At 35.8% G+C, this 27748-nt stretch overlaps 5 protein-coding genes and 1 long non-coding RNA gene across 8 annotated transcripts in view; 3 read left to right on the top strand and 3 right to left on the bottom strand.

Annotated features, from left to right (window-relative positions):
- Positions 1-9469, top strand: part of LOC126874861 (FK506-binding protein 5-like) — a 169682-nt gene extending 160213 nt beyond the window's left edge. Inside the window, exons 8-9 of the mRNA XM_050637386.1 lie at positions 7144-7333; positions 9321-9469. Of these exons, the coding sequence (XP_050493343.1) occupies positions 7144-7208 (65 nt within the window). The 3' untranslated portion in view covers positions 7209-7333; positions 9321-9469. The remainder of the gene's footprint in view (positions 1-7143; positions 7334-9320) is intronic.
- Positions 7273-10512, top strand: LOC126874732 (tumor protein p53-inducible nuclear protein 2). Its single transcript, XM_050637090.1, has 3 exons — positions 7273-7333; positions 9321-9709; positions 10357-10512. The coding sequence occupies exons 1-3, from the start codon at positions 7273-7275 to the stop codon at positions 10510-10512; spliced, it is 606 nt and encodes a 201-aa protein (XP_050493047.1).
- Positions 10513-12932: 2420 nt separating this feature from the next.
- LOC126874863 (uncharacterized) lies at positions 12933-16063 on the bottom strand. Its single transcript, XM_050637389.1, has 3 exons — positions 15952-16063; positions 15513-15677; positions 12933-15056 (listed from the first exon to the last, which is right to left on the bottom strand). The coding sequence occupies exons 1-3, from the start codon at positions 16061-16063 to the stop codon at positions 14743-14745; spliced, it is 591 nt and encodes a 196-aa protein (XP_050493346.1). The 3' UTR covers positions 12933-14742.
- An 811-nt stretch (positions 16064-16874) lies between these two features.
- Positions 16875-18191, top strand: LOC126874850 (centrosomal protein of 83 kDa-like). 3 transcript variants are annotated; one of them, XM_050637367.1, is made up of 5 exons: positions 16905-16974; positions 17048-17306; positions 17422-17579; positions 17685-17752; positions 18046-18191. In XM_050637367.1, exons 1-5 carry the CDS (start codon positions 16906-16908, stop codon positions 18185-18187), a joined length of 696 nt encoding a protein of 231 aa, XP_050493324.1. In that variant the 5' UTR covers position 16905; the 3' UTR covers positions 18188-18191. The 3 variants fall into 3 exon arrangements, 2 of the variants coding, with proteins under 2 accessions (XP_050493324.1, XP_050493325.1); XM_050637368.1 differs by lacking the exon at positions 17685-17752; XR_007693046.1 differs by having other exon boundaries at positions 16875-17336; positions 17422-17752.
- LOC126874849 (uncharacterized) lies at positions 17646-27611 on the bottom strand. Its single transcript, XM_050637366.1, has 5 exons — positions 26517-27611; positions 22936-23105; positions 19155-19236; positions 18873-18922; positions 17646-18640 (listed from the first exon to the last, which is right to left on the bottom strand). Exons 1-5 carry the CDS (start codon positions 26762-26764, stop codon positions 18477-18479), a joined length of 714 nt encoding a protein of 237 aa, XP_050493323.1. The 5' UTR covers positions 26765-27611; the 3' UTR covers positions 17646-18476.
- LOC126874878 (uncharacterized) lies at positions 21643-22929 on the bottom strand. The gene is made up of 2 exons (XR_007693078.1): positions 21916-22929; positions 21643-21827 (listed from the first exon to the last, which is right to left on the bottom strand). It is a non-coding gene; the product is annotated as an uncharacterized LOC126874878 (long non-coding RNA).
- Positions 27612-27748: the final 137 nt, after the last annotated feature.

Consider the following 27748-nt stretch of genomic DNA (forward strand, 5'->3'; position numbering starts at 1 on the left):
TTACTTCTTACTTTACTATTTTACTTTATTTGCAAAAAATGTAAAATACTCTGGAACCAAATACCTTAAAAACTATCATTATTTTATAACAGCGTGTATAATATAATCTCGTTAGAAGTATTGTAAAAAGCGCGGAGCAGTAATTATAGTGGGTTTATACACTGTGAAAATTGCCTATATTGACCATATACATCGATTCATTAATTCGTTGATGCCACATCTACGAATTATATATAGAATTATAATTAATACTCTGCAATAATATTTGGTTAGCATAGCAATAAAGGGTTCCGTGAGACAATAATCCCCGTATTTTGTAGATACGATTATGGGTCGAAATAGTGTGTTTTGTCGTAATATCGGGGAGTTACAATTGTAGCGATGAAATCAGCGACTTTTCTGACGTAACGATAAGCCTCTACCGTAACCAGTACGATTAGTCCGATTATGATTCACGAGGAACACGAGCAGAGTTCTAAAGCTCGTTTGTTATTCGTGCGATATTCAAGGAAAATAAGATAACGCGCATTTTAGACGAACAAAAAAAAGAGAAAAGATTGCCAGGGAACAAAGAACGGAAAGCGATTGAAAAAAGTGACTAACGATAGAATAATAGAAATGTGGCCATTGCGTTGCTAGATTAATTATAGAATTCTCCGAACAAGACATTACTTATAGTGAAATATTACTTGACATATTCCATGTCGTCTTAATTCGCAGCAACTATAATTCATTGTATTAACTTTGCTATTTTCCTTATTACCTTATCACTTTGTCTTTATTATTTCCTTATTACTTTTTCTATTTGCAACTTTCTTAATTGAAGTATGTTTATAGTATAGTTTTATGTACATAGTTTTATAGTATATAGTATATGTATATAGTTTTATATTACATTGATGTTAGAAATATATCTGTAGTGGTTGAACTATACACGTGTCAACTAATAGTTGATTACACTAATATTTAACATTGTTCAACAATGTTACAGACACTATATAGTAGTAGCAATAATATCTACTATACTAGATTTATCATAACAATTCTTAATTATACCAAATTCATTAGAAAGATCTGCGATTACATTAGGTCCATTTGAAAGATACTCGACTATATGATATTCACTGTAAAAACTATTATACAAGATATCCACAAGGTCCAACTGTAGAAAACATGCACTATACGATTATGCTAGACTACAAATATATATTGTACAACTGTACAATGATTAATTTCGCAAACAACGACAACGATTGACAAATAAGAACGATTGACAATATGAACCTCCATATAGCTAATGGATGATCGCGCTTCCATTCGATTTTCGAATTCCATCGCGTCATATCTATTCATAATAACTCGACACTGTCATATCATAACGCCTAATCGGTTTATCTTTTAACAACAATTACGCCAGTCTCACGATACACGGTAACAACAAAGGAGAAAAGAAAAAGAATAAAAGATAGGCGTATGATTGTTGCAATTGGACGCAAAAAGTTACGCGATTCAAGGATATCTGCCGCTTAAACAGAAGCGCAAAAAGCCGAACTCATTCCATTAACATAATTACGCGGTGAGACACTTACAATAATGAAGACACAACGCGACATCGGTAAACAGCGTATGCTTTGTTTTCATGGATTTTCAAATAATCGCTATGAAGCTTCAAGAGCATTGTCAAATGATCAGTCGATAATTGCGAAAAGTTCAAGGGTATTTGATAAATCTTCAAGAACGTATTCCATGTTTTCTATACTTTGTTTCCCCTTAGAATACCATACGATACTCTGTGTAACATTCTTAAGTAGTTGGCAAGGGTGTCTCTGATCTTTGTATCGACCAGGAGATGTGGCAGCTATGCATAGGGTTTGTAACGATAGCTCAGCATTTTTAGACAGTGTAAATTGAACGCGGCCGAGCGATTCGACACGGTATGACACGTGGTTGCCAGATTTAAGGAACGTGGCAAAACACAGCGCACGCATCGACTCTCGGAAACGTGTTGCTGTACTCACGTTGTGTCGGAACGTGGCATAACCGATGATGCAGACGCGAGGAAAGTCGAGACACGAGTTTATATTTACACCAGTACCTTGAAAAAATTCGTGCTTCGACCATGTAATTCGCGTTTCCCTGACGTGAGCTCGCGGTTCACGTGAGTCACGCTCGAAATCGATACGATCCTCACCTCACACCAGGTGTGTATTACGCTTCGTGAAAAAAATGGCTGAAAGTCAGATTGGATCGAAACGATGGAGGTTTGGTCCGTTTGAGAGAGGGTGGACTGGATGGAAGATATTTTATATCGATTTTGTTACCTGCCATTTCGTTATTCGAGATCGTGTGGTTTGTGGTGGTTTGAATGCGTCGGTAATGAGGGCTGGATTTTAATTGGTAGAAGGTATTCCGTTTCGATTCAACTTTTCCTGGCGAATTTCGATGCAATTGGATCGGGAGTGATTTCAAGGTTGAACAAGAACGCACAACCGCATTTAATTAACTTCGGCATCGAACTTTATTTTAGTGAAATTTACACACGCATTTAACGCTTCAACTACCAGGTAGTTACTATAAAAAAAATTCACAACTTTTTATAGGAATCTATGTGTTAGATTGAAATTTACAACGATGTAGTTTCAAACATTTACTCGACGCTCATAAAAATAGGAATTTGCATAAAAGTCTGCAGTTTAGCGATCACAGAGCAGCGGTCGATCACGTTGCGTCACAATCCGTTATCTGTTCAGCAATGAAATTAGCAAAACAGATGTTTATCCGCGATAATGACCAAGCACGCTTACTCGACGGTCGCGTTTTCACTGGTCCATGAATCATTCGTGCGTAGTGAGTGGACGCGAACGTTCCTTCGCGACTTTCGCGCACAATCTTATCGAATTTCTTGCCTTATCATTGAATAGACGCGCAATCGAGATGCGTTCTATATCTTAATTACTTCCTTCCGTGCTCTTTTCTATATTTCTCCTTCTTTTTTTACGTTCTTCTTAATTTTCTTACCAAAAGATCGCAAGGTCGTGTCGCGAACAAAGGAGAAGTTTATTCGAAGTTTCGTTCAAAGGTCATCGAGCTAGTTTCTGTTTAAATTGTGTTTGATTCGTCAGATTGGGTTTATCTGCTCCTATGGTATCGGTGGACTTTTGGAATGTTAAAGTAGGTGTACGTTAATATCGGTTACTTGTTTGAAACATCGGAAAATTGTTAGAAACATCGTGTGTTATTATGCATCATGCGCGTACCATAATTGAATTTCTTGTTAATTCTATTCCGAATTCATATAACGAGATAATCTCAAGGGCACGTCCTCGTTAATCTGTTTCATTGTATCCTGTACTTTCTATCATTTGCGTCTTATCTTTGATATAATAACCTTTTAAGACGTGTTTACAATTTTCTTTTTTTTATTTTTAGTGGTGTTTATAAAGTTTTAGTGTTTATAAAACGCAGGAAAGCGATATCTGTAAGTATTATTATAATACTTTGTGCAATAGACATAATTATTTTACCTGTTATCTTTATTACTATATTATGTATTTAGTTCTGCTATACCTGTTATTACGCTTGTCACTATACTAATTAAATGCATGAAACTCATGATTATTCGAAATAAATGACACGTGAAGTTTGAAAATTCATATCTCGCAGTGTTTTCTAAACAATTTCGTATCAGCTACAAGAATATGCAGTAAAAAATACAAGTTCGTATTTTTAAGTGTTTTAACTTACCGACTTCATTTGTGTCTTTCGCAACACTATAAGTCATTGCAAGGTCAAATAATTTCTAGTATGCTTTTTGTATTGCTTGATAATCTATAACATTTATCTAAAACATTTTTCCGTATTCTTCGTATTTTTCAAAATAATTCATCGTTCACAAGTTCGATATTTCATTTTCTATTGCTATTGCTATATCGCGGATTGCAGTGATATACTATTGTTATTGTTAGTGCTATAACTAACTATCGCCACAGTAGCGTAATCATTTGTCCATAAAGGTTAGGAATTCTATTAACCTTTTTCGATGGCACCACTATTTATAGAAATAAATGGTTACCACTCATTATATGCCACATTCTGCATAACTATCTCAAAGCGGTGTATTTCCTAGATGATAGAAATTCATATTTACAGGAATATTCAATTATATCGCAAGAGCTACTGTGATATTCAAGTTTAGCGCAAAAATATAATCTCGAAATTTCCAATGAATTAGTTCGTTTCCCATATTAACACTTAGCCAACCGCGCGGTCATAGCGAGCTATACGTTCCCTACCGCGCATTTTTCTAAGTGTCGATGACTAGTATTCGCTATTTAAAGAATAAATAAGTGTAAAAATTATTTAAGTGATTAATTATATTTTGCGATAATGATTTTATTTAACGATTTCACATATTGTTTATACAAAACATCAAATTAAAAGTATATATTATAAGTATAAAGAAATATAGGTAAAATTAAGAGCATTAAAGATGACTAAAGACAAATACCACGACTCGAACGTGAAATTAAAAATTCATAATGCATGTTAATATTATTTTACAGTGTGGTATCGTTCGATTATAACTTTATTTAGTCATAACTGATAGTGTAACTTCTTAATTAATTTTAACACTACTAAATTGCTGTATTTTATTATATACTGTATCTTATAAAAGCAGTGAAAGTAGCGCAATTAATTAGCAACAATTCCAGCTAAACAATAACTGATAATAACAATATAAAAAAAAAGGAAAATGCGTAGCTAAAGTCAAAAAGAAACATCTGCCAGTTCGGTCACGCAGCGATGTTCTTCACAGAGGACAGATTTTCCAATTTGGTTGGCTAAGTGTTAACAAAGAGATATTAACAAATAAATTGTTGAGCAAAACTAGCCTTTTTCTAAAATGTATAGAATCCTCCGTCACAGTATATTTCCATCAAACAGGTCACAAATTCGATTGAACTCGTTCAAAAATTCATCTCACAAAGGATATAACCTAACAAACACGAAGATGGTACCCCGCTGGCTTATATTATTATACCACTAAGCTATAATATTTTATCAAATGTCCTACTGGACAAATTGTAAAATTTAAATAAATAAATAAATAAAAAAAAAATTCATCATCGGTCGTGAGAAGCGTTCTCCAAGAATCTTTTTTTTTTTTTTTTTTTTTACTCCGACGAGTGAAAATCGTCAATCATAAATTGATCTTTTTCTAAAATGTAAGAAAACCTTCGCAAGCTAGGAAAATTTAAGCTAGAAAAATTTACCGAATGTCCAGCTGGACAAATAAAAGTTAAACAAAAAAAAAAAAGAAAAGAAAACCTTCGTAGGCGATTTACGTATAGGTACGGCATATTTCTACTAAACACAGGTTCGTTCGAAATCCAACTCCGACCGCGAGAATCGTTTTCGAGGAATCTCCTTTTTACTCTGGCGAGTAGAAAAGCGAACAAGGAACGACAATTTGAAACGAGGTGGGGAGCGGAGAGGGGAGAGGGAGAAGGGTGGTCTGGCGAAACGTGCAAACCGCGTGCAACAGCGTGACGCGGCGACTCGATAAATAACGAAACGCAGGCATCGGTGTCCCATTTGCGGGGAAGCGAAGCGTTCTCACGCGCGGCTCACGTTTTTCCATTGCGCAACCGTCATAAAGGCAATTACAAGGCCTCGCGGATACACACTTGGCGATCCTAAAGGTATCATAGGAGAAACGTCGGTCGTAGATAATCAGGATTCGACGAATATTGGAATTTGCCATGCATACCGCAAGGTTCTGTTCAACCATCGCCTCTTTACTTACATAATTCAACGTTGATGATGCTCGTGCTGTCGTATACGCGTCGCGATAATTATAACATGGTGACCATGGGCCCGATAGCGTTCTACTACGCACTTTCTGCTACACGCGCTTCATTGTCCGATAAAATCGAGATTTCCCGACGATTACTTGCAGCTGCGTTCCGTACAGTTGAAAATAATCCGACCGACATACATAGAACTTTACCAAATTTAGCCATTTTAACCCTTTGCACTCGACAGCCTTTTCGGTCAGGCGTAGCAGCAACTCGAGGTGATTTGGCGCGTGTGTAACGAGTGTCCTGTAGGTAATATAAAATGATTTTATAGAAAAATTAACTTAAAGAAATATATTTTAATACTCTATATATATTTACATCTTCGAACACATTTTTTAATATTTTTTCTTTTTTACAATAATTTATAAAATGTCTGCCAAGATGCATCCTTGATTTGTCTTTTGTTCTTTTGCAGAATATGTGAATTAATTAAACAAATTTCCATATGTATTTTTTTAGAGTTTCTAAATTTACGAAACTATAATACTTCTGCCACCATCGTCGAATCTGAACTAACGTCAGAGACGTTGCCAGAACCATAGTTTCGAAAGAATTCCAGCATAAATATTTTATCTGCATTTTAAAGTGTAACACTTCACGCTTCATAACAGACAATACAAAAGAGCTAAGAAATCTATTTACGAACCAATACTGAGCTCTCATCAGCTGGAGAGGTCGAAATCTAGGATAAACAGGGACTGTCGTCTCTTATTCCCCTCTCGAGCTGCCATACGGAACGCCGTGGTCGCGGAAAATACCCCTCGAGTGCAAAGGATTAATCTCTTAATCATATTTACCAGCCACCAACATGTCACATTCTTTTGCTTGAGAAATCTCTAACTAAGAATTTCAACAACCAAAGGTCTCAGAATCTTCGTCATCCAGATAAAGTAAACGGAACTGTGCGGAATCAAGCTCTTTTATCCCAAAATTATTTAACAATCGCAAACACGTCCCATTCTCTTCGCTTAAAATATCTCCGACCAAGAATTTCAACAGCCAAAGATCGTGCAAGTAAAACAGATCGAACCTTAGCGAACCTAACTCGCCGATGATCAAATTTCACCAGTCTCAAATTGCCCAACAAATAGCTACCAATCGTATTCTTTCCTCTAAAAAGTCTCTAGTCAAGAATATCACCGACCAAACGTTCCAAAATCTTCATCGCCCATACAAAACACGATCGACCTTGGATTATCGAATATCAGTGTTACGCTACCGGTGCCATTACAAGTTTTACGAATATTTTTCTAAAACGAGGCGTTATCCGTTGTTATTATAGGCGCTGAAGAGCAAGAAGAAGGTCAGGATGCTGAGCAGTTTGGCAAACTACCTACTCGGAGGTAATATCTCCGGCGCGCAGGGTTCACGGCAAGGGTCCAATAACGAAACCCCGGAGACCCATCCAGTAATGGCGAGGCTCAGTCAGGTGGAGATTGAGGGCGATGACTGGATCCTCATTGACCGTACTGGTACGTTCAACGAGCGAGATAAACGTTCCTTTCCAAAGGGAATCTCGAGAAATTCGAATATATATATATATATATATATATATATATATATATATATATATATATATATGTATGTATATAGATGAAACACACATAGAAATCACATCTTGCAGTCCAACTGCCTCTCACACGCCAAGGGAAGCTTTCTGTCCCCTTCGGCTGTAAAATGAGATGTCTTGGACCATACAGCGATGAATAATGCGAATACTCCAGTGCTGGAAAATAACGAGGCCTTTCTTGCCCGATTGTTTTCCTAATGAAGTTTGTTTGACTTGTCTTCCAGGCTGTTTAGGGTGGTTGCTAGTTTTAAGCTTGGTAGGTCTGTCTGTAGTTATTGTCGAGCTTGGGAAATAGGCAGAATGTGTTTTATCCTTGTTATTTATTTTGTTTTGTATTGTTTCGTATTGTTACTTCAAATAGAATTGCATGTCAAAGTTTCGGAGTTTTGTTTTTTTTTTCTCTTTCTTTTTTTTATTTCGCTTGCCTGTGCGAGTTTTGCATTGCTGAAAGAGAGGGAGAGAAAGAGAGAGAGAGAGAGAGAGAGAGAATGAGAGAGAGAGAGAGAGAGTGTGTTATATAATTCTTCCAGGCGTAGAAACGTTTGAATACTACCGGTATGGAAAATTATTAAATTTGATTTTTCTCTTTTTCGGTAGACACTGTATTTTATATCTTTTATAATTAGGGGTTCATTCATTGGACGTTTTGATGTTAATTTTGCAGAATTTATGAAAGTAGGCGTATGAAAAAAGTATAGAGGGAAGAAGTATGAATTACATTCTTGTAAAGGGTTGAAACAAGAGATGATATACGGGCAAAAAGCTTCATTTAATGCATGCAGGATGTTACAGACTACTGACGATGTTGTGTACTTTTATTTTTAGCTTTTAACAATTCATTCGCAATTTCTCTCCTTATTGCAGACAATCCAGCAAGTTCCACCACTTTCTTCGACTCCATTTTAGGTATCCATTTTCCATTAGGTATCCGTTTCAAGTCAGATTGCTTGAATTCAAATAATATCGAGATAAATGAAATCAAATGACTTAGGTTTTCTGAAATTTGATCAGAAATTTGAAATTGATCTACTCCGATATATATATAATATATATCATATATATAGATTAGCTTTTAACGAAACATATGATTATTATGAGAATGATTAAACAAATGGAATTCAAGCAACCTGACTAACCTAAGCTACATTTTAGTCTATAAAAAACAATGACGATTAAAAATATTACGTTGTTACACAATAAATGTCGTTTTCTGCTCAACTTTTCATACCGGTTCATCTGTGCATCAAACAACTCTTATATGCCACGTATACGAATTTGTGAGACAAGCAAACCTAAACATTTGAAGAAGCTATATGAATTTGGATGCCACTTACTTACAGATCTTCATCTCAAAATAAATGCTTTATCAAAACTAGTTGTCAGATGCTTTATCGTAGAGCAGACATTCATCGTAGAACAATGTAATAGAATTTCGAAAAACGTGTTTGCAGACCTGAAAATAATATTATCGAAGATTATAATTAGAGAAAGTTTCGGTACTACATTCATAGTTCTCTTTTTCTCGATCGAGGTTTTAATAGTGCGTTGCGTTTCTTTCATCGATATTGCAGTTCACTTCTTCAAGGCAGTTTCAGGTCTGCCCTCAGAACAAAAACACGAGCAATTATAAGTATTTGGACACTTCCTGGTATTAACGTAAATTCGATGTTTCCCATTGCTTTTATCTCTCGATTATTTTATTATAAATCTATTAATCCATTCGTATCGTACATGTCATACAATATAAAATGCCACACAGAGTAAAATTTCCTAGAGTTTCGCAATAATTGTACGAAATAGATATCCTAATACTTATGACCGACAGTGTAAGTTATCTACAGAGCGTACACTGGAGAAGTAATGCTATAAGCGAGCTTTAAAACCTGCAGTTGACGGAACGACGGCGCTGGAGGAGTCGTGGTATGTAACACCACCCGCATGTTTTACACGGGCTGGTCCCGTGAACGTAGAAACATCACCGCTAGAGGACCTGCTGATAGAGCATCCTAGTATGTCCGTTTACCGAGCCACAGCGCCTTCGATCGCTCCTGAAACTCCACCGCCAACGCCAGACGCACCGGAAGAACGAGTCGTCGAGGAGGACGCTCTGCCAAACGTTGCTTCCAGTGCACCGGTCACCGCAACACCAGCATCGCCGGAACGTGCCCCCGGCAGAAGCCAAAATGGACAACAAGCAACCCGTAGACCAGACACCCGCGACGAAAGACCTCGTGCACGCACTGAGAAGAGGATAGTTCAGCTTCGGTCGGCGCAAAAGGTAATTCGCTGTTAACTTTTCTTTTTTTTTTATAAGCGAGAATATGGTGTTTGTAGCGACATAAACGCCAGTTCCCTGGAATACTTATTTCCTTATTACACTAATAAATTAACTAATATTGATTCATTACACTGATACAAATTACAAATTAATGTCAAGTGGTTGTGACGCTAAACTATATTCTACTATTTCTTCACTATCGAATTTTCCGCTTTTCCCTAAGAATAATTATATGTACTTGATAATAGTGCATTACGAAGTGGAGTATAATTTGAAACTTCTACTGGAGACCTGAACATTTTACAAACGTAAGACAAAGAAGCTAATTATTTTATGATCACCGCTCGCCGCCCAAAATACATATTTCAAGATCCAACGCTGATTATCAATTAACATACCTGCTTAACCAAAGTGTCCATTGCTGAAGTATAACCGAGATAACGACCTGTCCATAGAAGTAGCCAAACATTTCATTTTAAAGTTCAAATATTAGTTTACTTTTACAAATATTAGATTACTTTTAACGTTCACTTAAAACTGAAAAGCTCGATCCTTCCAAATATAAAGAGATTAATTTTCCATATTACAGCATATTATGAAAATCAATTTCAATGAAATTTTTGAGTGTCAATGAAAATTACGTGCAGGTTTACGAGAAGAGGACTACCCAAGCACTGAAGAGAGGTCGCCTGGAGAGAAGTAACAAGCTGAGGGAAGTGTTGAGCGTAAAAGGCAAGCGGCCGCGCCGCCAAGACCGCTTGCGTATCCAAAACAGTGGCGCGAACAACAACCGGAAATGCTAGTCATTTGATCTCAGGCCAAGGTGTACTCATATACTTTCTTCCTAAAACGCGAATAGGCATATAACAGAAAAATCTATGTTGCATTGAAATAACGATTAAAAGCAATTATTTAATAAGAAGAAAGAGAGGAAACCAATGAGAAATGGAAAAAACAATGAGAAGACATAAGAACAGAGAAATTCGTTTCTAAAACCCCTATTTATCTATTGTTCGGTGGAACCCATAAAACACTAAAATCGCATAAAACAACTAACAAACAGAAGCTAATCGAAATACAAAGAAAGAAAAGGTAGTAGTAAAAATCTCGTGGAAAAACAAAAGGAAGAAAGAATAATAGCGAAGAAGATTAGGCAAAAGTGTGGTTATCCTCTCTTAACAATTTTTATGTTAGCTAAGCCGCTCCTCCGCGTACAAAAACACTGAAACAATTTCCTATGCAAGAAGGGTTCGTATCAAGAAGAAAAACTAATACCACTTAGCAAAAAAAAAAAAAGAACAAAAATATTCGATACGAACTTGATATCTTGCTGATGGAAAAGGAAGAAAAGCGAAGAAAAAAATAAAAGGGAAGAAAGTATGAGAAACGTTATTGGTTCGCGGTGAGAGTCTCATCTATAGAATATCTCGTGTATAATGGCGCGTGTATGGTACTCAGTTGGATCGTGTGTATAATTTTTAGCCTCTAGTATGGGCAAATGTGTTTTTACTCGTACGTTTAACTCGTTAGTTTTTATTTAAGTCGTTCAATCATTTATGCGCCTGTGTAGCGTAACAGGAGTATAACTTTTAGTGTAATAACCGAAACCTGATCTTATTTTCCCCGAAAATCCCATGGACGTCGCTATCCTGCTTCTATAAACTGATTCACGATGGTGCGACTTTCAAATGGCCAGAACCTCACTTCGGGACCATACCTTTTAGGTTCACGTTACGATTAATTTCTGCTGGATTTTATCAACTATAAATGGTTGATTATAATTACAAACGTGGTATAATTTATGCGTTACCTTTCAAAGCGGCTCCGAAGATAGCTGATAGTCGTAGAACGTCCATTTGATAGATGTCGCTGTTCTTCGTGGTGTCTTATCTTTTTGAAAACATAAGTGTCACGATTAGACTGCGGATTTTTCTGCATTTGTATGCAATTTAAATGTGCAAAACTGAACGGAATGCACGTATACAACAATATCTAGAATATCCAAGATAAAGTACTGAAATTTCTATTCAAATTCTATCATTTCACTTATACAACACCCAAAACAAGAACACAAAATTGCCTAAATGTCCACAGTCTACTTGCAACACGTTTTCCTCCAAGCAATAAAACGCTGTCAAACAAGAGACTGTAGCAAATGTTTATCGATGGACGTTCGTCAATAAACGTATTTATTTAGCGGCACACATGGTATGGTACTATCAACTGAATATCGATTAAACTAAGCGTACCGTTTAGATAAAGTGAAAACGAGGATGACACACGCGTCTTGAAGAGAGAAAATGGAAGAAAGCCTTGGCTCCTCTCTCTAATCGTCTCAACGAAAATTATCAAAACTCTTGTCAATAGTTCTTGGCCTGTCTTACGCATAGATAGAAATCTAAACCTAAAAGTTGACGAGTAAAGATGATTCAGTGTCTCGTAAAGGGACAGAAGCAAGGCTTGAATACAAAATTCTTTCTCTCAATCTGGAGAATCGGTCTCTATATAGCTGATGCGCGTTGTAGCGCAGTTTCAAAGTATTCGCTTTTCATGGAAGGAACGAAGGATGAAGCAAGTGCAAGCTGCCCTGACCGAACCCAGGGATCTCGTTGACACTGGATTGGTCGAGTCTCACTCGTTGAGGATACTTGTACCTGGGCAACTGGTCGGACAATTGGCCCTCTTGCATAATTGGTTATTAATATAACTAACAATTGCACTGTCAATATTATTATATTTAGTGAAGTGAACAAAATTTTACTTACTGGTTTCGTTTGTTTATCATTGGTAATGGACTATAGATGCTATAACACTGTGGAACAAATTTCTGGTTAAACTTAATTTTTTTTACAGTTTATAGTAATTGGATTGTAAGTGTTACAGTATTTAGCGAATTGAACCAATTGTTGCATTCTATCTTTTGTAATTAATATGACGTGTAATTGGAATTCATTAGCTTAACAATACCAATTTAATTGTGCAAGAAAGCCCCTAAAAGAATTGTAATTGTCAGCTTGAAACTCCTCAAGGTGCTTAGGGCGGACTGTTTTCTAATTTAAGAAAGGAACACAAGAAACCTAAGTTAGGTTCAGATAAGACAAATAAACAGTCTGCTTGCAGATGTGCTATGTAATCTTGAAGAACGAGCCAGAGTTCAAGTACAAGTATCACGGCCATAATAGCGAAACAGCTCGAGGAGAGAGATTGGTGTCGCCAAAATTGGACTTTTTATAAATTCAGACTCGCGTGTCCAAGTATCAGTGCGAGATTGTGCAATATCGTCACTATTATACAAACTCCCCTCAGATGATTTCTTCTATGAAGAAAACCCGGCGACACCACGTTAAATCGACAGCAATCTCGTTTAAATGAAATTCAGACTTCTTTGAAGTTTCAAGAAACCATAGAATGCTAGAGAACAGTCACTGCCTGGAGTGTTTCTTCGAGAGTTGTTTCGTCAAGGCCCTAGAAGCTGGATATCGTCCAAAATAAAAAAAAATTAAAAAATAATAATAATAATAATAATAAATAAACTAGTAGCAATAGAAACTCGTCCAATCAAACTATTGGATGATAGTTGTCAGACAGCTGTGATTCAAACTGAATTCGACCTCGAGCGACCCTCTCCTCCGCAAGGAGAATAGCTAATCGTGTTTCAAACAGGAAACTTTTCTCCTTTGTGGTCCTAGACTCGTGAATTTTTCTAAAAAAAAAAAAAACAAAAAAGTAAAAATGGAAAAAGGAAAAAAATACAAAAAAGGGACTTTAATTATTCCAGATCCCACTTGAGATTCTTCTAAAGCGTTGTAGCCGCCATCTAGCGAGCTATTGCAGTACTTAACAGGCTGATGTGATCTGGAATAAGTTAGGTTCTCCTAGACATTCTTCATTGAAGCAAATTTTTGGCGTATTAACGAAGGAACCGAAGTCGAGGACCGCATTGGATCCAACTCGAAATCAGTCTGATTTTAAATGACGATTCTGTAAATAATAATTAAAGATGATGAGTGTCGTGAACGATTAAGGGCTGCGTTCCCGTTGGTTTGCCAAGCTGCACAAAATTATAGTCCGAAGGATAACGAAGTGAGAGATTATGAAGGATGTTCCTTGCTCTCGCGGTTAATTCATGTGTACACGTATTACATAACGTTTACCTTTCTCTCGTAAGAAACAGTGTTCGTCCTGAATAAACTCATTACTGCTGTGTAATAAATGTATTAGAAAAGAAAACAGAAAATGACAAAAAGAAAAAATGATAACGAAAAAAAGGATTGATACGAGAAGAATGGTGTTGATGATAGGCAAGGTGATTTTTGTGGCGAGAATTAACATACGATTTTATGACATCTTTCATTATCGTATTGAATCATGTTATCTAAATGTATGCTCGTACACCTTGACCGTATAACGATGGTTAATAAAACATTTTATGTCGCTAATTAATTGTCGACTTATTTTGATAATTTTCTAAAATAATTTTTCTTTTTCTTTCAATTTTTTAGATACTTTTGTTTAATTTTAAATAGCAGATTCATTAGTTATTTTTAATTAATCTTTACCTTGATAAGTATTTATCGCTTTTATTAGAGTAAGCTAGATAAATTAGCAGTTTATTTTATATATTGTATTTTTAATCAACAGAACTATAGTACTCGTCTGATAAAATATTATCTCTGGTATTTTCGATAAAATTGTTGTCGTTCGAATGATTTCTTATTAACTAGTTTCTCCCAGTGTATTTATAATTTCATCGTAAAATTTCATTGGCTACGCCTTGAAAAATAATTCTTTATCGCAAAGAAACCTAACCTCTTTTTCAAACTACTCTAGTTAACTACACATTTTTATATTTGTTGGCACTTACGCTATACTTTATACTACTTCGTCTCTTCTATTAAAGAAACTCATCCAGAATAACCAAACACGAAGTTGTTCGCAAAAGAAAGGATCAGTGTTTCTGCATTTAGAGAATTTTCGATAAATCCAGACAGAACGTCAGAGATGAAAATGAGCTGAAATATAACGATCGATGCTTAATTGGTCAGATAACCGCTCAGTTCTTCGTCAGGTCGTTTAAAATCGGCTATGTAGCTGCAACTATGCACAGAGTGAGGTGCCCTGTCTTTTGCACTGAGAATCGAGCATAGATTTCCATCGCAGTTTAGATTCAAGGACATCTCTCTTCTTAATTCTGTGCATCGACCAATTTCGTAGTCCATATCGATCTCTCTGCCTCGTCGATTTTTGCTGAACAAAAGTTCCAGGCTGTAAATAACGCTGACCAACTCCTCCTCCAGTTGAGGATCACAGGAAAACGAGACCATACCTGGCTCGCAACCGGGAGCGCCTGTTATAATTCATGAATAATCATGTGTTAATCAATCGTGGCCCGAATCTATAATATAATTCATCGAGAGTTGGAGGCGGTTGAGGTTTTCTATTCTTTTTCTTTCTTTTTTTTCTTTCCAATTCGACGATCGTGACGTAGAGGTTATATTTACATTAAGTAGTATTTATGCATTGGAAAGAAAGGGATTTTGAATATTTTGTTATTTTGCTAATGCTGGATGTTGCAGTAAACATTTAATACATCAACAATTTAGTATCAATGTTTTTCAAATATTTGCAAAGAATTAAGCGAAAGCAAGGAAAATGTCAGAAGTAAAAATAGTAATAAATAGCGAGATATTTTATTCGTAATAAACGAGCATTTGAATTAACAGATGTAATAATACCATGAACCATATTTGTGAAAAATAATGAGAGAATCGAAGTGTTGAGTTTTGTACTGATAATAAGTAACCTTGAGTGTCCTGCACAGTTTCCCAGCGAACCAACGCCTCTTGCAAAGGTTTGTATAGCTGTCGCCTGTTAGGACAGCACCAGTTGGCCACTTTCGCGTCTAACTGTACTCTGTCTTCGATGCCTAGCTGGCTCCAACTTAGGAACAACTGCTTCAGTCGCGGCACTGTCATAGAACCCCATCATAAATACGCATCTATGGCCAGTTTACAGTCATCAGTCACCGATATAGAATCAATATAGTTCGTAAACGAAACATTGAAAATTCTGTCATCGAAAATAGCTATCATTTTAGAGAACTCCATTTATTCTGATAAATTCATAAGATAAAACGATTCGCTGAAACGTCATGGAGAGCCGTATTTCAAGAAAAATCCCTCGATCTTTTTTGCTTTTTCTTTTTCTCTTTTTTTTTTTTTTTTAGAAAATTGTGCACACACCTTCTGGTATCAGAACGAATATTGTGTCGCATATCTGCTCGAAAACAGACTCTTCCATCGATTCATTTTCCTCGTTCTCGTGGCTGGCGGTGATCGTGGATTTAGATTGCATCGCATATTTTCAGCCCCGAGGGAATTCCTGTCATTTTGTCGACGATGTACGAAGTCAAACGAGAAAAAAGACGAAACGTTAACACGCTTGCGGACAACTTCATTGGAAAACGATCGTTATCCTCTGGCCTTTAACACGTTCATTTGCTAATTGAGAGAACTTTATTATTAACGCTTATACGTTGGTGAATAATCCACGTAGGAAGCTTTTAATAATTATTGTTTCATCTCATGTTATATATCAATAAATAATTATTGGATAAAATGTTTTAAGCGGGAATTATTATCACATTACGATTATCTATCGGTGTATTGTTTATTAATTTTGTTTTTCTTCCAGCTTTTCGACATTATCTTTTTATTTTTGTATTCGCAGTTAGTTATAAATGTTTATTAAACTTTTACGAGATACTTTTTAGATTAAAGAATTATTTGTATTGAGAAAAACAGAAGATTGTAAAGGTATTCAATGAAACGCAGTGAGCAAACCAGTAAGATGATATTCAAACAATTTTTAGTGCTTAGAACAAATTGTAATATGGTTAATATCGTTTCAATGTATTGTAGTATTCTATTGTGTTTGTTCTATTGTGTAATCTCAGACTCGAACCACGTGGTTCGTGCCCATTCTAAATTTAAATCCTTTTAATAATTTTACTATTTAACTCAATGTATGCACTTGCAAATTTAAAATGTACACATAATTCAAAAGAAATATTAAGAAAGAATATCGATTCCCCAATAACCTATTTTCCAATTTTCCAAATGAAAATTATTCCACTATTAAGGTAATTGTTTTGATTCGAGTTTCTCAGCTGCTTCCAAGATTCGAAGTATTTCAAGATGGAGGAACAAGAGTACATCAGTTGTGAATTACAAGGAATTCTCGAGGAATTCGCGAGAATCAGAGACGTGTGACAAAGATTCATTTCTCTTCGTTCAATCTTTTAATTTATCGGTTTTCTAATTTTCTAAAAATCAACAGACGTACCTTGCGTTGAAAGCTTATTGTGAAATGCAAGAGGAAGCTATGTCGATAGAAAAAGCACGTTCCGAGAGGTTACAGATGAATCTGGAGAAACTTTCCACAACTTATCTGCTTTTAGAAAATAGATATAAGTCTATCGTTGAAAAATTGCAGACTGAAAGGGACGATCTTCGTAAAACAAATGAAGAGCTGAAGGAACAGTGTGATCATTTGCGTCTGATTAATGCAGAAGATCGTGGTGGAAACAACAACCAAAGTAAAATGATTATTTCATTTATTTAGCAAAGTAAACAGCGATATGGTTATTTGTTTTACTTTATTTATATAACAAAGTAGGCAATAAATTGATAGTTGTATCGTTGTCAACGTAGTATGCAAATTGCAAGACGAACTGGAAGTTTTAAAAGCCCAATTAGTGATACAGGAAGAGAAACACAACGAAAACGTCGCATTGTTAAAGCAGCAACACTTTGACGAACTACAGAGATATAAAATGTTGCTGCAGAACGGAAAACAGGCCTCCACATCTGTAATTTAATATTTTCTACTTGAAGAATGTTCCACGAAATTTGCAACTTTATTTACGAACCAAATGTTTCTTTCCCTTTTTTTTTTTTTTTTTTCTTCGAATCAGAGAGAATCTAAAAAGAGAAAACGTCCAAAGAATTTGGGAAAGAATAAAAATAAGGTGTCTTTCTTTAGGTATTGCTACGAGCTTTCAGTTTATTATAACTATATATCTATTTTATTCTTATAACTTTGGAATTGTTTTAATTTGTTCTATTACATTTCATAATTCGTAATTTATGTATACATTTATGATATTAATTTTTCTATTAATCTTAAATTTTCAAAATTTGCAATCAACTTGCAAAGAAATTTTATTTACATCTTCTTGCTACATTTTTGTAATATTCAAATTTTCTCAACTTTCTTTATTAAGTGATAACACTTAAATTCGTGTGACTTTACGTTCCCGATGATATCAACTATAGATGGCCGGAATTGAACATAGAGACAATCAATAGCGTGCCATTGGAGGCGCGCAACGACAATGAAGCTGCAAATAGAAACTGTGCTACGAAGAAGAGGAAATTATTTTACGAAGACAGAGACACTATAATAGACATTCCTTAAAATAGATATTTAGCATTTATTATTTCTCATACGAGACGCAACTATACTACGACTCATATAAAATAGATTAATTTATTGTATTTATAGTAAATGAAAAGTTAGCTTCTGATTTTCGTATACTCGAGTAAATTAGACTATGAATAATTTTTGGTTCGATTTTAAGTTTCTTAAATCGTACATACTTGTAGTATATTACATAAATAATTGGCGATATCACTAAGTATCAATATATTAGTATATCTGAAGAATAATTTAATGCTTTCTTTGAAAAGAAAAATCTTATTGGCAATTATTTTCGGATTTTTCGATTCAAAGAATTCCAGCTGTTCGTGTAATCGATTTTTAGATGTCCATATGTGTTTAGGTCCAAATGAGGTGGTGGAATAATTTCTACCATGTATTTCTCTTGTTCCATCGATGTGTATTCTTGCTGAGAACGATAATCTGGCATATCTGTGAAAACAAATTAATAAGAAATGAAATAATCTAGATACGGAAAATTGCAGTATTCCAGATTATAAATGAAACATTTTAATAAAACCAATTATAAATTTTGATCGGGATTTGTTTCGTAATTCATAGATAAAACTTTGTATTTTTCTTTTCTTCAACGGCATCGGTTTCATTGATATACCTGATACACATCTCTAAATCACGAACAACTATGATCATTGAAATTGCTTACCTAATTCTATAGAATCCATCGGCGGAAGGTTAGCGTCGACGCTCACAGATCTACAAAAATAAAGAAAATCACATATGGAACATAAGAATCATTTATAACAGCTAGACTACGTGTCTTTATAAAGACAATTAAATGAATGAAAATTCGACTAAGAATTTCAGTTATTAGGTATTACAGCGATTATTCTAATCTGGATATGTTACATAGTTTTACGTATTATGTATATTTTGTAAGTTCCTTAAATTTTCCATAAGTGTACAAAACTGATAATAATTCGAATACCTATGAAGCTCTCTCATAGACGTAGACTTGTATTTGTGTCCAAATCGCCTATGGTCTTCCATGAATTCACCGTGTCTCGCTTCTGAAACGACATTAAAGACCACTTGAAAAAAGTCATATAAATGTTTTGAAATCGATTACATGGACGTGTTCTCGTTTAATAAACTTGACGTTAGACCGGGTGCGGAGGAACGTGCGGATTCGACGCCCACCGACGCGACGCCTTCCTCTGCGTTTTCTCGTATCGAGGCTCGCGAGATTCGGAACGAGGACATGGAAATCGTTCGCGATGACACGTATAATTTCGTTTAGACACTTTCTGACGCACTCGCACGACAGTCAGAACAACCTTCTCTTGCAATTTCTGTTTCCTTTTTCTAAGTCGGCTAATAAAGACAATTTGAGGTAAAAGGAGAATTTCTTGTCTATGTGTGTTTCAATGGGACATTGTATTGATGATGGTACGGTATAGGAATGGCGTTGACAACTGATACTGATTTAGGAGGTAGAAGAATTACTTAGAAAGCGAAAATGTTTGTAGAGCATCTGCCCCCATGCGTCTACCTGGCTTGAAAGATATACAATCAATTTTTTATAATGATAAACCCAGAAGATGATAACAAAAAAAAAAAAAAAATAGAAAAATAACAGTGGGTAACAATGATTTACACCATTATGATTGTCATTGTCAGTGCTCTATACATACACAGAATCTATTTAGTCGCATGTGAAAGCAGAGAGGCAATCGAAAGCCGCAGAAAAATAATTGCGTGTCGAAATCGTGCGAGGATGCGACACTAGCGCCGCGTGTCACGATTTATCATTGCGATTGGGACTTTCTAGGGCACGATAGAAATTGTTACGTGTACACCTATGAAAATACGACGCATATCGAAACGTGTTTGCTGTAGCGCTTTTGTATTATCGCAAATAATTGTTCTCTGCATAATCGCTTCGTTCCAATTATCTTTATCACTCGCAAAATGTTTGAGATAAAATTTGCTGGTCAATAAGCGGCAATACGCAACGTCGAACACGTATAACGAGCATACAGTATATTTTCACGTGCGCGTTGTGTATGGTCGAGATTTTAATCGACACAGACGATTGGGTCGATTGCTTATATTTGCATAGAAATTACACATCTGCCAAATATGTGTACGCGTATGTAATTTAACACGCATGTACAATTCCGAATAGTTCTTCTCGTATTGTACGTGATGAATTTGCAGTTCATAAATTTTGTATTTTCGATGCGTTTCTGTTATATCATACACGAAACACCTCGAACAAAGCAAAGATTTCACGCGATACAACTTTCGATTAGAAAATTTACGACTGCCTCTTACTACGCGCAATCAGTCATAATCAATTCTATTTCTAGCAGTCGCTTTCAAGACACACCCAACAGGTACAAACATTCGAACTGCCACAGCCACTTACGAGTATCAAAAGGCCACAGCAGAAAAAGATTTATTACGATATTAAATTGAACGTTGAATGAACGTATGAATGAAAAAATAGCTGGTTTCCTAACTTTGAATAATAAACTCTACGATAATTGACATGACTGACATAACCTAAAAATGTCGTTTCTTAAAATACTGTAAACAGGTATTTTAAAATAGATTACGAGTATTAGGATTAAAAAAAGAAAGAAGAAATGGACACGCACCGGTTAAGGAGGAAGAAACGGTTGGTTTGTTGCCATCGGCAAGGTCCAGTTCACCGTAACACGACCATTAATGGGATTCCTGAACCGGACCCGAAACGGAAATCTGTTCCTTGATCAAACGCATTGGTACGTGCAGAGCCGATACAACGCGCCAATTGCATAATCTCTTTGAATCGTAACCAGTTCACTGCGTGCAGGAATATCAATTATCGGACAGAGAAAACGCGCTTCACCACGACTTGTGGTTTTCGACCAGGCGAATTATGGTTTCACTTGATAATAGTCAGGTACAGTTTTGATTACGTATTCTGTTTAATTACGTACTCTATTCCTGCAGGAAAAAATTTAGGATACACATAAACATACATGTAACAGGATACGCGTATATATTACACATGGTGTTGTTAAAAATTGTTCATCTTATTAAGGAATTATATTCATTATATTAAATATATAATATATATTTGATATAATGGATATTTAGTAGAATGATTCTGGTATAAATGTATATTCTCCGTATTTATTAGTTTTTATTTTTCCAGGCAGTATGTATTGGAGAAAGAATTGGAAATCAAAATTTGAATTACAACATGTCAGATCAGCGTAGAATTTCAGGACGCGGAAATTTGATTTTAAAAACGTCCGAGCTCTGCATTAAAACTGATTAAAAGTTTACCTCGTAAAATCGTTAACAATTTTTCTGCTTTAATTGGAGAAATATAACAGAGATATAATAAATGGCGTGGAGATATTTCTCGGATAAACTCGGAAATCGGGTCAGGAGAAATCTGCAGGAAATAATGATATGGATCGTATGGTTCACTTGCTACGTCGTTCATCTATTTAGTCGATTCTAAAGTTAACAGCAAAAAATTGAGAGAGTTTTAATGAATGTGTATTCAGATGAGTTTCTTCCTGTGAGACATCCTTCCTTGTATAAACTCTTTATGAGGAAAAAGGAACGCTGTAGCCGGAAAATGTAATAGACTGAATACGAACTGTGTGAAAGCAAGTGAAAATCAGTAGGTATCACGGTTTTCTGATCAGGAATATCGGGTCAGTATAATTATAGACTTGCTTACAGACCTAGAACTTCCGTTTTCAAGGTCCAGATCAGGGTAGAATGTATGTTGCGCATGGTTCTTCAGTGGTTTCATTCTGATTCAGTTTTGATATTGGATATTCTCATTGTTTAGAATATTAGAATGTTATATAAGAGTGTTAATTGCAGAATACAACGTGCCTCCGTGTAAAGTACAAAAGAATCTAAACGTTCACAGATCATAGATTGTTAAAAGTGACTTAACGTCGAGTCTATCTTTGAGACGTATCAATTTTCTAATTATATAATCATATAACCAGATCGTTGATGTTCTACAATAGAGCTGTATCAGATAGATAATTACTAGACGGTTCTCTGATACGATCTGATTGGTACAAAGCCAACCTATCAAAGAGAATTATCTATCAGAGAACTGAACTGGTTACCAGATCACTGTGCCTCATAAAATTCGTATCAAAGTGAATCATCGAATAAAATGAACCATTTGATAGATAAGTGATCGCTAAATGAAAGTATAGAAATTAAATTAGGTGTAGAACTTATTCAAAGATAAGTAGCTCTGTCACACACTAAAGCTCTGACAATCTGAAGATATAGCAAGCAAACTGGGCTAAAAATTATTTAGTACAAACCAACTAAATGAAATAGTTACTAGGAATCGACACGTTGAAGTCGATAACGAAATTATAAATACAAGACTGGGTACAAAAATTCACGAGAAAATTATAAGCTTTTGTGTCATAGTGAACCATTTTTATGGATTAAAGACTGTTCGACCATAGTATCGGTATAGACCACAGTATACCACTAATGAGTAGTAGTTCAATTACTTATTGTTAGTCTGTCAAAGTACTATCAAAGAAAGTTATCATAATGTTATCAAAGAAAGCTATCAAAGAACTACATACATGTGTATATCTAGATGAAGTGAGTTCTAGCTTTCCTTCTGAAAACACTTTCTGTTGTTTCCGTGTCTAATTCACTGTAGAGGCCTCGATTTGATGGGTGGCAAGGACTGTCAGGGAAAAAGCAATTAATCTTACCGGAGAGAGGCGCGTAGACCGGAAAAGGGGCGACGTAATCCGGTACTTCGTCCTCGTAGATTGGCTGATGATAGTAGCAACTATTGTTCGTGAGTCTGGCTGGTCCACAATACAATTCTTCCACGAAAGCAGGCGCGTCGTAGCCAGGTTCTCTCACCGACGACGAGTACCTGCAACGTTCGTCAGCTACTTTTGCCATTCGCACGCTAAATTTTTATTTTCTTCTTTTTTTTATCTCAAGGCTAAAAATATACCGTCGTTAAAGATTTCTGGTGGTTCTAGCGGTTTTTTTTGCCCGTGTTAAACTTATTGCCAAGACAAACGCTCATGGTTCATACAAAGGTTCATGGATCATACAGTAAATACAGATAATAATGATCAGGCAATGGGTCATTGTAAAAAACAAGAACTGTTGAATAATTCGCTAGAAATTTTTTTTGTTACTGATCGACTAAAATTTTACCGTGAAGTACTAACGACTAAACTATAACATTTTACGCAAGGCGCTCTCTTAACTTTTTTGCTCTACGACACTTTCATTTTCAGTCTCGCACGACCCTATAATTGCATCGAATGACGATGATACATGTCCGAGAGACAACGTGCTAAAGTCGAATCGTGTAATTAAACATCTATGGTTAATATACATCGACGATTACAATACATCAATTATGCTTAATATATGAAGAACACGGGGACTTTGATTTTTAGGTTATCTTCCAATATACAGGCAGTTTCATTTCTCCAATTTCAAATTCACAACGAATTCTTTCGTTAGACTATTATTTCGGGTGATAGCTCATAACACGTGATCGATGTATCAAGAAGATGAATATTCCTTAAAAGTAGCTTTTTTAAGTTAGCAGTAACGTAACGAGCGAATCTCTTCAAAACTACCGACAACGATGAAATACCTAGCGTATAGGAATAACGAAGATGTCTGAGAATAAAAATGAATAAAAACAACCAGTAGACTGGCGTAGACCTCCGAAACATCGAATTTTCGTTCTATAACATAGATAAACCTGTCGGTTAAATTGAAAAAAGATTCGAAAGGTAATTAAAACAGATTTATAGATCAAAAAGTGAAACGCCCTGTGCAATTATTCTCTGTATCTAGTTACACAGTAGTTATGAGACAGTTGTGCCATAAATCGACAGAACAAACTGAGAAATTGCCTTTTTAAGGCAGGCCATAGCTCTTGCCAGCGGCAATCTCTGTTCGAAATGTTCTCTACGCCGTTTTTTCGCTGAATTACAGGCAACGCGAAACCACTTGAGGGATTTCGCCTTTCACTAAACCCGATCCGAATGATCGATTTAAACAGCGTTACGGGGTTCAATGTACCACGTTCCATCGCTAATGGACGGCTATTACGATTAAAGGAAGTGTCCCTTTCCGGCAATTAAATGCCATTGTAATTGCGTCTCGTGATCGTTCGAACGTCTGGTTGCGCAATTTTTTACGCGTGTATCTTTTCCCTTTTCTCTTTGTCTCTTTAGAAATAAGGTAACTTTTCGCACGTGTTGAAAATATTACTAGTTGTTTAATAAATAAGAAAGTACCTTCGTCTAATCGTGTTGCTTCTAACAGAAAAGTCTCTGTATCGTGTTGTAATGTTTATTTTACTAGACGAGAACTACCCTTTGCTTTCTATCTTCGAATTTTTCTGTCCAGATATTCGTACGAATTCTCAACGCGAGAATTGATTGTAATTTTAATAAATAAATAAAAAAAAAAAAGATATTCGTACTTAGAAACATAATGATCGCGTCAAGCATTTTCGAGAATCCTGTTCTACGTTTGCTTACGGTGCTTTAATTACTAGTTTGCTTTAATTACTAAAAAAAAAAAAAAAAAAAAAACATACGGATAATGAACATTTCGATCGTACAATTATTCGCCTAATTCTAAATAACCTCACTTTCCTTTGGATTAGCTAATCCATTCAATGATTATCCATTCAATTTTAAGGTTATGTTTCGTTTCCTTCATTATTCGTATCCCTTTCAAATGTCGAAAGCATAAAAGTGTTCGCGTGGCTATAAAGAACAATTGCTTTCGAAAATCATGTTACCCCCTATCGAGCAAAAGTGTGCTAAGTTTAATAAGTACTACCATACGAGAGCAATGCTCAAGAACACAGCGCCCTACTTTGCACCCACTGATATCATCTGTCTCGAGCAGATTCCAGTTTATGAAAAATATATTGGGTTAAACAGACTGTGAACGAAAAGAAGGTAAAAGAAAGAGGAAAAATATCAGGCTCGCAAACGAAGTATTATATGGTCCTTTACGCAATTCCGTGGAAAGATGGATTATCAGGAGTGTTATACTAAACAGCAAGCATGATTTATTTGCGAGCGTTCTGTTGAAGGAATTCAATGGTTTACGCCACTCTCAGCAATCTACCGTATACCGTTGTGATTTTTTCTTTATTTTTTAATCTGTCGATCTTTTAAGTTGTCTAATCAGTTCTAATAACTAAAATTACACGTTCGTTTGATCGACACGTGTTTATTCTGATCAAATTTCAAGTGCCAGATGTTTATTACACTGAAACGACTAATGTTGCTGCTCGATTAACGGCATTCATCGGTTTCAAGCACTCAGGATTAATTAACATTCCCAGTTCCACATGGTGTAACGATACAAACATTCTCGAATTGCATAGTAAATTAGAACACAGGGGGAACGTAGATAGATGTGTCGTAATTGGAAAGCGAGCGATACCAATCATCGTATCTGTTCCGTGTTTAGAGAATTGTCCTTGTTAGAGAAACGTGATTTTGAGAATGGAAGATTAATTCGAAGAGGTTATAAATCATTCCATGCAAAGGTTAAGGTTGCTGTAATTTTATTCCTCGGTTATCTCCAATTTTATCCTCGATTTTATTTTTTCTAGGAAATAAAAATTAATACTAAGGAGAATCTTTAATTTTATCAGAAGATTTAAGATTTAAATTCTACGTATGTAGTTTCACATTTATTCGATTTTTCAATCTCTGCTTTTTCTCTGGTGTGAAGATTCACGGTCTCTTATGGGTCAGATATGGGTAATTTTCATTATCAGATTGGCCAACGTTGTAGCCACGCAGAAAGCATGGGTTCTCGTCCGGTTGCCCAAGCTACACTGCGTTGGGTATGGTAAGTGTTTAGACGAATGACGTTTAAGCACTTTGCGTGTGCTGTTGGAAGTAAAGAGGGAAGCAGCAGATTAGGGGAAACAGCGGTGATTGTCCAATTTTCCGATTAGAATGTATACCTTGTTGCATGATCTTCGATCTTCTAAATATAATTCTAATACTTTTATTATAAACCAAATGATCCTATTATCAATCAACTAACTTAAATCCTTCTCTCTGCAAGACAAATATTACACAACGATCATAAGACGAAAGTGCTATACTTGATCGGTAAAAAAACTCTCTTTAACATGATCGGAAAAAACCCTCTTTAACATGATCGGAAAAGACTTTCTTTAACATGATCGGAAAAGGTGACCATAAATTCCATCGCCCTAATGAGGTTAATGAGAACGTTATCAGGTTGTTCTTGAAATTTGTTCACCACCACTCACCAGTATTCAGATTGAGCAGGGGTTGCCTCTTGGGATAACCGATAGGTGGGTCGACGATGATGTAGCGGCATCTGTTGCGCCAGATTGGCGACACTATGTCGACGTAGGTACACATAATTCTCCAAATCCCACGGGTCGACATAGTGTCTGCTGGCACTTCCAGAGCTGTATGCATCCCCGGAGCTACCAACGGAAGTAGAACGCTGAGAACCGATCGAATCCCAATATATTGACGACTCTACCGGCATTCTTATCTTTTGCTTTCTTCCTTTCAGTTTCTTCAGTATTTTGTCTTTGTATTTGAGCAGAATTTTCGGTGGTATATATGGAGAAATTCTGGCTTCTTCTTTTCGGCCTGTATCTCGGCCAGTCTGTATTTTGTCCTTATTATTAAACGAGAAAGAATTTTGGATAGGAATTTTTGAAGAAGTCGCTGTGTTTAGTTTTCGCTATTCAATGGAATTTTCTAGGGTAATTTTGAACACTCTCTTTATTCAGTTAGTCGTTACAACGTGATACTGTAGACCGAGAAAAAGAACAGAATCTACAGATTGGAAAAATCCAGGGTCGGGTGAAAAATCAGCTACATGAAATTTGAATTTAATAGAAGAACTCGTTCATTCTAAAGATGCAGAATTAGACTCCGTCAATTTAAATGAAAACAGTGGAATACTCGATCCTTCTAGATCCAAATATCATTTATGTTATTACACATCGATTATATATCGATTATCTATTTAATCTATTCTTAAATTAACTTTAAGATTGTAATACGTAATAGACAATATAATCGCCTAATTAGTCAATAATTGATCAAAATACTTAAGACATGAGAAAGCTAAAATAAGTTATACACTTTTGAAATAGGAAGGAAAGAACCTGTCAGTCACACGAAAACACCATAAAACTACACACTTGGCGGTCTCGAAGGTTTAACTTCTGTTCGTTCGCGTCGTGTTCGTAACGATATCGAGATTATCCGTTTCCGGTCGGTCGAGGAGACGCATTGTGCGCGGCACGAGCACGATTTCGCTTCTGGATCCGTTCGACTCCTCCTACTCCTCTTCTACTACCGGCAGCTAGCTCTCTTCGAATACAAGTGAAACCAAAGACTTTCACGCCTGCGCTACCCCACCTTCTTCTGAACCTGTTGCATCGCCTCGTTGCACCTGTAATCGTACGTACGATTGGATTTTTCGTCTACTCGAGATTGTGATAGTCGTGTTTTTGGG

Source organism: Bombus huntii, chromosome 16, assembly GCF_024542735.1.
Source record: "Bombus huntii isolate Logan2020A chromosome 16, iyBomHunt1.1, whole genome shotgun sequence".
Taxonomy (NCBI): Eukaryota; Metazoa; Arthropoda; class Insecta; order Hymenoptera; family Apidae; genus Bombus; species Bombus huntii.

Excerpts from the sequence above, each read along its gene's own strand:
- LOC126874732 (XM_050637090.1), top strand. The coding sequence starts at position 7,273 with ATGGCGAGGCTCAGTCAGGTGGAGATTGAGGGCGATGACTGGATCCTC. Across the intron at positions 7,334-9,320 it reads GATCCTCATTGACCGTACTG|TTGACGGAACGACGGCGCTG; the intron begins GTACGTTCAACG and ends TAAAACCTGCAG. Across the intron at positions 9,710-10,356 it reads AGCTTCGGTCGGCGCAAAAG|GTTTACGAGAAGAGGACTAC; the intron begins GTAATTCGCTGT and ends AATTACGTGCAG.
- LOC126874863 (XM_050637389.1), bottom strand. The coding sequence starts at position 16,063 with ATGCAATCTAAATCCACGATCACCGCCAGCCACGAGAACGAGGAAAAT. Across the intron at positions 15,678-15,951 it reads ATTCGTTCTGATACCAGAAG|TGCCGCGACTGAAGCAGTTG; the intron begins GTGTGTGCACAA and ends GTTCTATGACAG. Across the intron at positions 15,057-15,512 it reads AACTGTGCAGGACACTCAAG|GCGCTCCCGGTTGCGAGCCA; the intron begins GTTACTTATTAT and ends GAATTATAACAG.
- LOC126874850 (XM_050637367.1), top strand. The coding sequence starts at position 16,906 with ATGGAGGAACAAGAGTACATCAGTTGTGAATTACAAGGAATTCTCGAG. Across the intron at positions 17,580-17,684 it reads GAAAACAGGCCTCCACATCT|AGAGAATCTAAAAAGAGAAA; the intron begins GTAATTTAATAT and ends TCTTCGAATCAG. Across the intron at positions 17,753-18,045 it reads AATAAGGTGTCTTTCTTTAG|ATGGCCGGAATTGAACATAG; the intron begins GTATTGCTACGA and ends TATCAACTATAG.
- LOC126874849 (XM_050637366.1), bottom strand. The coding sequence starts at position 26,764 with ATGCCGGTAGAGTCGTCAATATATTGGGATTCGATCGGTTCTCAGCGT. Across the intron at positions 18,923-19,154 it reads TCTATGAGAGAGCTTCATAG|ATCTGTGAGCGTCGACGCTA; the intron begins GTATTCGAATTA and ends TTATTTTTGTAG. Across the intron at positions 18,641-18,872 it reads GATGGATTCTATAGAATTAG|ATATGCCAGATTATCGTTCT; the intron begins GTAAGCAATTTC and ends TTGTTTTCACAG.